At 36.7% G+C, this 10,042-nt stretch overlaps 1 protein-coding gene across 3 annotated transcripts; it reads left to right on the top strand.

Moving 5' to 3' along the window:
* Window positions 1-70: 70 nt before the first annotated feature.
* On the top strand, window positions 71-7,771 carry omd (integrator complex subunit 5 omd). 3 transcript variants are annotated; one of them, XM_089243380.1, is made up of 5 exons: window positions 71-301; window positions 1,350-2,314; window positions 2,446-2,630; window positions 4,223-5,404; window positions 6,968-7,771. In XM_089243380.1, exons 2-5 carry the CDS (start codon window positions 1,351-1,353, stop codon window positions 7,496-7,498), a joined length of 2,862 nt encoding a protein of 953 aa, XP_089099506.1. In that variant the 5' UTR covers window positions 71-301; window position 1,350; the 3' UTR covers window positions 7,499-7,771. The 3 variants fall into 3 exon arrangements, with proteins under 3 accessions (XP_089099506.1, XP_089099505.1, XP_089099507.1); XM_089243379.1 differs by having other exon boundaries at window positions 257-377; XM_089243381.1 differs by lacking the exon at window positions 71-301 and adding an exon at window positions 654-734.
* The last annotated feature ends 2,271 nt before the right edge of the window (window positions 7,772-10,042 follow it).

Genomic DNA, 10,042 nt, shown 5'->3' with positions numbered 1-10,042 from the left:
ATAAATTATGCATCAATGAAATAACCCGTTTTTACAAAATATGGTCACATTGGTTCACGAAGGTACGCAGTGTGAATTTATAAAAATCACATATATATGTTTACATGTGTATACTTTTGCTTAGGTTTATATTTGCAATTTTTGTCATTCTTTTTTCTGACCATATCAATCGCAATAATTGCGATAGGATGGCTAGATTCAGTTCAGATCTAAGAAGAGGTGTAGAAATTTATATTTCCTGGTGAGTCTTTAATATACAGGAAAAGTCAAAGCCGTACGGAAATTCCAAAAAGTTTGTGAAGTATGTTTATTATTTTTTTTAATAGCGGTTTTATTGAACGGACGGTTTGCTAATTAGAAAAGAAAATCATTAATGGGTAACCGCCTATTCATTTATTCTTTCTCGCTTTAAATCAGGGGTTCTTAACCTCCTATATTTCATAGACCCCCCCCCTCCTTTTCCCCTTCAACATTCCAGTAAGGTGGAAGCCATGGGCACCCATAGAGCAAAAAATATTTTCCGTTGATCGGTTTCCTATTCAAGCTTACCCCCCCTCCCCCCATGGTTAAGAACCTTGGTATAGACATTCTAATGATGTACCTACAAATGAGGTAAAAGAAGTGATAAATCAGTAATTATGCATAATTCCCAATGGTCTCTGTAAGTTTGATAAATTTCACTCATTTATCACCTTTATCACTCATCATGCTTAATTCAGGTTGAAGTTTGATAGGTATGGAAAGCATCTCTATCCTCTTCAATTAATGAGTTTATCGGTTTTACCTGTATTGTGTGTAAATTGACAAGTCTATTTTCTCACATTCCAAGAAATCTGATTCCCGTTGTCTCTAACGAATAGTGTACGATGAATGTTATTTTCAATATATGGATGTACCCCATAATTTTCTTCTCTATATTTATCTTTTTTTGCGGTAATGATAGTGTAGGATGATAACTATGTATAATTCTTATAAAATATAAACTTCATCATTCTGCTAGAATCACTAAAAATTTTATAATGTACAGGGAGATAAGGAAGTAAACTAAACACTGTGTCGTTTTTACTCCTTTTTCCAGGCTTTCAGAATTTTTTTCAGTAGTGCTGTGTAAGGGAGAATGGGAAAACTTGACTCATTCAGGTTGATTCAACTCTCAAGTTGGGGCTACTTGAGTTTGATTTAAGTATCCCCATGTGAGGAGGCCCTTGGAGTTACTCCGACACATCATTTGGGGATCATTTGTTTAGAACTTGTTGTTATTACTTGAGCTTAATTTAAGTTTTGATGTCCACACAATATAATATTTGAATGTAATTAATATCAAGTTTTTTTTTGTGTGTGTTATGTAGCATGATCATAAAGATGGAATCTGATGCTGAAACTGTTGATCTCTCTGGGAATGACGATACTTTGGAAAACAGCGGTCAAGAGCTTCAAATTCTAGATGTTCAACCACAGATAGTAAATTTCTCGGATGAATTGCTGCTGTTTCTGGAGGGTTCCTCAAAAATCTCTCGGATTAAAAGCATAGAAGTAGCAAAGTCTGCGATAAATATTTTGAAAAAGTCATGGTCTGTATCCGATGCTGTTCTTGAACACATGGACAATCTTTTCGACGAAGCTGTGAACAATTACATAGTCAACTTAGAAGTTGATAACAATGCAGACACTGCAGATGATAGCATTATACAAGATGTGCACAAGGTGCTCACTGATTTTATAAAAAGCGATCCAGAAACCTGGTCGCCACTTATATCATCGTGGTCGTTGAATCTTCTCGGGTGCCTCGGTAGTAAGTATGCTGATCGCAGAGTCGTTCCACATTCTGCATATTTGCCAGAAGTGCTGCAGCTTTGGATGACATGCCAAGCCACAAGAACATTAGTTGATCTAGCTACTCAGTGTTTATCAACACTAATAGATAGCAACCCGGATTCATGTATAGATGCGCTGATTCAGACAGCAGTCCAACACTCTCCCCATTTTGACTGGGTTGTCGCTCACATAGGGTCTTGTTTTCCGAAGACTGTTATCTCTAGAGTTTTAGCCTGCGGTCTAAAAGATTACTGTGCTCATCAAAAAGCCATGGGGGAAGGCCAAGTGAACCTTCACAAGAAGACTGTTGTTGGGATTTTGAGTCACTTGGCGACAAATCATAATAATGATATGCGCGTAACTATCCGGTCTGCTTTCAATGAGAGCTTATCTGATTCTTCTACTTGGGAGCAACTTGCGACTGGTCCATTCCTTTTGCATTTGGCATCTATGTCTGATGTGCTATCTGATGTGATCTCGTCAGAGTTTGTTAAAGTTGGTGAGTATATTCCGTATAAATTGTTGAAATTCAATTGTGTATATATATATTTTTTACATTGTAACTGTAACATTAATGCTCTTGTAGGTTTCTATATTTTTCTGATTTTTTTTGTTGTTTTTTCCCACTAGTGACACCTGAAACTTTGAATATAGTATCGAAACAAATAGAGAAATGGAAATCTGCAAAAGTTGCTGGAACTGATGATTTAGCTAAATTGGTTGTTCGTATGTTGCTTCGAAGCGATGGGGGCAGCCAAGTGATTGGTCGACTGTTGGACATCATGCCTCCATCAGATATCACAGTTCATCCCATGGTATGCGTGAATAAGTCACTCTATTCTAACTTGTCTGGGTCCCCAGAACGGGTCGTCAAGTCTGTGCCCCCTGTTTTGCACACCTGTAGAGACTACACAGATCCTAATCATTATTGTAAATTTTCATTATGTATCATCAGAAGTTTTGGACCATCTAATTTCATTGTGGACTGTGGCTGGTTACAAAACCATTCAAGTGACCCACGCTTATTAAAAGGTTGACACACTTATGGTTGAGCCTTGATATGTCCTGAAATCCAATAATAATTATATATATATATAGTCATCTGTTCAATCTAGAAAAATCATGTGCCACCTATAGCATATTCTAGTTATACGATTGTTGTATAAAATTTTCATAGTCATCTTGATCATTGTATACAGGAAATTTTGGTGCCAGAGCAAAGCTTGAATTAGCATTATTGCCGTTCCATGTGAGAAGGAGTGGGGAGTACCACTGAGATTTGGGTTACGGTATTTTACACTCACAGTGCCATTGTGTTTTCGAAAAATTCATTTCTTATATTTATTTTCAAAAAAATAATCATAATACTATTGCAAAAACAGGAAATACTTTCATTTTATTATATGAACAGTAGTTTTTCTTGCAAAATAAACGTACGATTGACGTTTTCACTCATCAAGTAAGAAATTCATTTTTGGCATTTTAGGATTGATTGAACTCAATTTTAAATTAATATATTAAAATGTACTGGTACGGAAAAAGTTGTAAAACTGCTGCAGATGGTCATACGGAACATAGCTATTACATTGGAGGAAAAATATAAATGAGATGAGGTACGATTTATTAGATTCTCAAAACTGTTGACCCTCGATCAATCACAATTAGTGATTGAGTGATAATATCACATTCCAGAAAACAGAATAATTGTAACTGACCACTGCAAAAATGATTTATATATTGACCTGATTTATTATTTATATATTATATAAGAGGGAGGCGAACATAATTTAAATTGTTCTGTGCTTTTACAGGAATCAAGGTGCATTTACGTAACTTCACTAATGATCTTGCCGAAATACCATCGTGAATAATGAAAAATTTGTACTTATGGAAATATGTGTGTTTAACTACAAAATTTATATAAAAATTAACCCCCTCTCGATATCCAACTCAAATAATAATAATAAAGAATTTTTGAAGAGCGCCACTGAAAATTTAAAAAATCTTAAATGTGGAAAAAATAATTCCCAAAATTTTCCTTCTTTATGTCACGTGGTCTCAAGCATATTTCTCATGGATTGACATGCAATTCTTTTTCCCCCACTATTCATGAAATGATCCGAGAAAACAGGTCCTTGTCTCACAGATTATTCTTTATAAGTATTTGAAGATGGTTGGTCCCTGGTTAAGAACCCTTGGCTTAGTATCTTCTATAATTGAGAAATGTAAAATGCCATTCCAACTCTCCTACCATAAATGTTTGGCAAATAAGATTACAAACTTCTGTCCCCCCCTATTTCGCATTGACAATTTCTGGATGCACGTTTTTTAAATCATTTTTAGTTACTATTTAAAAAAAAGTTTGATTATTTATACAATTCTTTCTGCTTGTTTTTTTTCACATTAGATCAAAGATGCCGCCGGTCTTGTATTAGATTTTGTTCTTGCCGAAATCCAAATGTATGTGTACCAGAAAGAAGATGATGTATCAAAGATGACCAGGGTCCCCAATTTCGAGGTACATCTGCTTCGATTTCTCCGTGAGCACATTGACGACATCAGTAAACACCTGATGGAAGCAGAGAGTGCAAAAAGTAGCTGGATATTTAATCTCATGAAGTTAGTGTGCATCCAGGGCGAGGAAAACTTCACAAAGTTCATTCTCGGTCACCTTCTAAGCAATACTGAGAATACCTCAAAATATATCATAGCTTTGGCGCAAGAAGTCCAGATGTCGCAGCCTAATATTCTTGTTACAACAGTTACTCACCAGATGGCAGAACTGAGGTCAGGAAGAGTCAAAAACCCTGCCTTATTGGTTAGGAACATCTCCAGTCTGTGCCAAGTTGAGCAAATGCAAAAACAGTTATCAAACAGTGTAGTCCAAAACCTGGAAGTGCTCGCAACCCAGTTGACAACAGAGGACAGTGAGTATTCAGATGCACTCATCGAATTGATTTCGCTGTCCATCGTACCGGAGCAGATGTCCATCACATCGCTATTCCGTGTAGGAACATCTGCTATCAGTTACTTCTTCAACCTTCTTTCACGCAATGCTATCAGCCCAGTTAAAAAGACCAGTATGGTCAACGTTGTGAGATCTCTGCTTATCAAACTGTGCAAGCAAACAGCAGCTCAGCATATGGTTTTAAGAATGCTACTTGAGGGTGTTTTAGAAGATAAGCACTGTAAACTATTTGAAGCAGTGAGATACGAGTCCACACCATCGAAAACAAGCTCCGCTGATGTGAGCCTGTTAAATGATAACATAAAATATTCATCTTCAGTGAATCTTCCACCCAATCACTGCTCAGTGTTTTATTCTGGGGTTGTGGGATCGGGGTTAAGAATACCTTACAGACTATCAATGGTGCCTAAAAATGCAACTCTCTTCAACAAGCAGGCGGTATTGGATGTTATACAGTCATGCTGCAAACAGTCTTGGAGGTTCCCACTCGACGAACTACCCAATGTACATCCACAGTCTCTAGTTTCTGGTATGAAGATAGTAGCATTGCTGATGGTCGAACTTATTTCACCCGATGTCATGTTTAATGGTTTGCCATGGCCAGATGAAGACTATCAGAAAGTATGTATATATATACACAGAGTGGACAGTGAATAATTTGCCAAACAAAAATGGGTGACAGACGAGCGCAAGTGAAACATAAAATATTACAGCAACCCTGTCCTATCTCTAATTGTTTTTAAGTTATGGAGGAAAATAGATCATGGAAGAAAAATGCTTGAACTCTGAAAAAAATCCAAATTTGTGAAGTTTCTGAAATATTTACATGCAAACCAAGCAGATATTTGGAAAGAGCAGAAAAAGTCCTATAAAGGTGTCACCATTTCTATCAGAATATCTAGATTTAATGCCAAGCTATAAATGCTAAAGGCTTGGTGGAGTTCGAAATTAAATTGTCACCAAACTTTCTAAGTCAATTCTGCAAACACCCCCATATAACTACAATACTTACCAAAAAACTTGTCCATTGAACCAGATTTCAAAAGAGTCTACAATGAACCATATTGGTGTTCTAGTTCAAGAGAAATTTAGCCTTTTGTTCGCAATACATCACTGAAATCAGCTTTTGTCGAAGTACACATTTCAGTAGATTTTTGTAACAATTCAATTTTGCACTTCGCCAATCTCTCAGCGCTTGTAGCTTGCTCAAAAATTCGTCAGGGAATAAGGCAAATACTGCTTGTAGCTTGCCATTAAATCCAGATATCCTGATTGAAGTGGTGTCACCTCATGATTTTTTTTTCAAAAATCAAATTGTTACAGAAATCTGTAACCACCAATTTGAAATTTTCATTGAATATCTACTATCTGGCTCGTCTATCACCCATTTTAATTTTGTGTGCTCATTGTGAATATATTTCATGACCTTTGTCATAAAACACAGTGTGGTAGGAAGCAAAATCAAGGTTTGCCCCACCCCTAAATTCTAGTTACGATCTTGCCCTCGATAACTATTTTTGTGGCAAATCTATCATAAATGGGTCAGACCCAAATTTCAGTTATAATCCTGCCTTGGATAACCTCCTTTGTGGGAAGGACTTTTAGCAGGCACCAGTAGACTTTTTTTAGACTTTTCTTGCACCTGAGTGGTGCAGTGGTAAGATGCTTGTCTTCCACCAATGAAGGTTACCACCAAGGTGCATGGGTTCAAATCCGGGAAGAACGTCAGAAGCAAGTTCTTTACTTACAGAGCCACCGATATAGATAGCACCTGCATTTCTCACCAAACTCCACTGGTCTGAAATTGCCATATGGTGATGATATATGACTAGAGTTGATGTGTGGTAGATACTCCTTTGCATTCAAGAGTACAGATTTTTAACGCCACTGCTTCATGCTGCTGGAGGCAATGTGACAAAAAGTGCTGGATGCCAATAGTGATTACTCTGAGGACTAATATTATGTGGATCAACTTGACTGATGTTATGGAACTGCGAAAAAAAAAATCTGTTAATATCAGAAAAGATATTCATAGATGATTATTGAAAATAATGGATATTAACAAAATTATAAGTGCTAATGATTCTGATTTACCCGGAATCATTCCGATTTTTTAGCCTTATTCAGATCACTTTACTTTCTTTACACATATTTGTAATGATACTATTTTCGCTTCTTTTCCAGATTACCATCGAGAGAGATCTTCATATCAAACAAGTGTTTGAGCTACATCCGATCCTATGGGACCTCCTTCACCTAGTAGCCACTATTCATCCATCATTGTGCTATTGCAGCGTGCTGTTGAGAGCAATCATGGCCGTTCTCATATCATACTGGGGTAACAACCAGGAAAAAGCTGCTGTCAACTCTCCCAAGCAACTACAGATGACTCAGCGCCTGATAAATATCATGGCTATTGGGCAGCTACTGCCACCACCTCTATCATACATCGATGAAGTCTTGCCACTGTTGACTCCCTACGAGACATTCAGTTTGCTGTCCAACATCTGGCAATACATGAGAGACAATGTACCAAGCCCGGCTCTGTTCTCCATAAGGGACCAGTCTTCTGGCAGAGTTTGGAGAAATTTTGACAGCAACGACAATGGGAAAGTTGCTTGCGATAAGAAATACACGAATCGATTGAGGTTCATCATGATAGCAAACATAGAAAAGTTTGGTTCAGTTTATGCTAAATTTTTCCCAATAGATTAAATGTCTAGGTTCTGATTATTTCAGCCCCATGTATTCAGCATTAATGTGTATATTTGGTTCATCTTTAATTCTTAAGTTCTGTTTTACATTCAAGTTTTTGAATTATCATTTAATAACATAGAAACATGCGATGAAATTAAAGCTTCCAGCATTTTTTAAATATTGGTACTATGGTAATGTCACCATTTTCATTTGTATATCTATGCTATGTAAAGTTTTGCAAGCTTATTTTTGAAGTAAGATCAAGGGCTTAATATAGCACTTTTTTTTTCATTTGTGTGCGCTTTATATTGTTGAATTGGTGTCATCTGGGAAAGGATCAATTTTCTCAGTTGCACTCTTTAACCTAAGTGATTCCTTAAGCTCACTCACTCTATGCAATACATAGCAAAAATGTTCAAAAGTGCACCAGAAATGCACAAGTATCAGTTTATACAACATGATAAATACCTTATCCAGGCTAATGGTGGGGGAGAGTGAGCACGGATAATCAAAAAATATGATTACATTTGTGGAAGTAAAAAAAAAGATTTAAAATAAAATTGGAAAAAAAGATTACTTGCATCTATTGTAAAAATTCATATTATCCATGTGTGAAAAAAGAGCAAAAACCATGAATTGAAGGATAGCCACACTATTAATATGTTGGTTTTTATTGATAGCAGAAATACAGTAGAACCTTGATTATCCAGGCTATTGTTGGGGAAGGTGATCACGGACAACCAAAAAAAAAAATGCTTATCCATTTCTTGTCAGCCATTCTGCATAGCTATAAAATGGCACAAACAAGGAATAACGTTGGTCCAGTCAATCAGCCATGCAATCATGTGACTGCATCCAAAGTTACATCATTATCGTGCCTTATCTTTCAGTTGCAAAAAAAAGCAATACATTCTAATATTTTGAACCTTCCTGTAAATCTTCAAGTGCCAATCACCCCAGGACAATGTCTGGTTCTTATGTGTGCATATGGGTCTGCCATTTCAGTGTGTTAACATGGGAGTTTAACTCTGAGAATAGTGGGAGGGCTGTTCTGTAAAAGAATGAAGAAATTGAGTTGTACGAAATGGAAATGTGTGTTTGCTTCCATCACAAAACCCTACACAACCTATGAAAAAAAGACCCCAGCAACACAGATAGAGAACAGCTGAACATGAAATTGAAATTTTCGTAGCTCAGATAATGGAAGTTCTACAGCATAGCCAAAAAAGTCAGACGAGTAAAGTTGTCTATTCCAGACAGGGCCACAACTAGATACTTTGTCACCCAGGGCAAAGCAGCATTTTAGTGCCCCCTTGCCATGTAGAAGAAGCAGTTAAAGAGTAAATTCAGTGCTCCCCCCTAGTTGCAGCCCTGATTCCAAACAAAAGTATTGTCAAAGTCAAATAAAGTTGCCAACTATCGCTAAAATCATTGAAAATTGACAATAACAGAAAATGTAGCTACTTCTTTATTCTCTAAGGTTCCTCTTGAATGAATAAAAAGCAAATCTAGCCTTCTTGCTAGTCTAATACCTGGGTGTGCGGTAAAGAAGTGTGCAGAAAATGACAGCGGTGTGACAAAAATGATCAAATAATCAGGAAACGGTCCAAAATAATGCTGCTTTTGACTCTTTCAGGGCAAAGTGATCTTTTTCCTCATGTTGGTAGATATGCTGCTATAAATTCCAAAGATTTTGGGCTGCTCTCTGCCTGCAATTTACTCTAAATGTTCTACAGAAGAAACTAAACAGCAGCAGCATTTTTTTAAACATTTGAAACTGCATCTCATAAAGCTCAGTGCGATTCTAGAGCGTACTAAAAACAGTTATTGTGCATAAGGTAGGCATTGTTTTCATTTGAATTTAATGAGAGAATTTAAAGTAAAAAGGTAAATTGATGAATTTTTTTTGTTTATTTCTTGACTAATGAGATAAACAATAAGTGGGAAAATCATAAGGTCATATTTTAATGTTTTAAAAAGCTGAGCCCCCTACTAGTAAGGATCATCTGACCAATCAAACACTACTTTCCGGCCATTATGTTGATCCGTGTTTTAGCATATTCAAAAGTCGTCACATGGAGGGTGGCGCCTCAAGCGTATCTTCTGCTGCTGGGTGCAAAGCCTTATGTGCGACCCCCTCATGGTGGGAGGCTACAAGGCCTTTAGCCTGGGGGCTCTGAGATAACCCTGATTTTTTATTCTGTTCAAAGCCAAAAACCATTGTTTCGATAAGAATGCATTTGACGATACATCCCACTTTTAAAGAAACTGGGATGTTTCTTTAATAATGCCCCAAAAACAAAACCCATTTTTGTTTTTGGGACCAGAGCTATTTCACAATTCTTAATCATGAAAGACAAAATTTTACACATTACAGCTCTTATCTATGAGTCATATTTTCATTCATTTTGGGGTTAAATCTTTGAATTAACCTTTTACAGGCCAAATTCAGATTTGAATTGATTTTATTTTCCCTACTGATCCTTTAGTTCAGAGATATGCCAAACTGCATGTTTTCTGGGCCTGCCCATTCTCAAAGCTCCAACATAGAGTTGAACGTAT

The sequence above is a fragment of the Pholcus phalangioides genome, unplaced genomic scaffold (genome assembly GCF_987345545.1).
Source record: "Pholcus phalangioides strain wild (caught in Gottingen) unplaced genomic scaffold, Ppha-v1.0 ptg000015l_1, whole genome shotgun sequence".
In the NCBI taxonomy this organism is placed as follows: Eukaryota; Metazoa; Arthropoda; class Arachnida; order Araneae; family Pholcidae; genus Pholcus; species Pholcus phalangioides.
The sequence above is the reverse complement of the archived record's forward strand: the minus strand, read 5'-3'. Positions and strand labels throughout refer to the sequence as shown.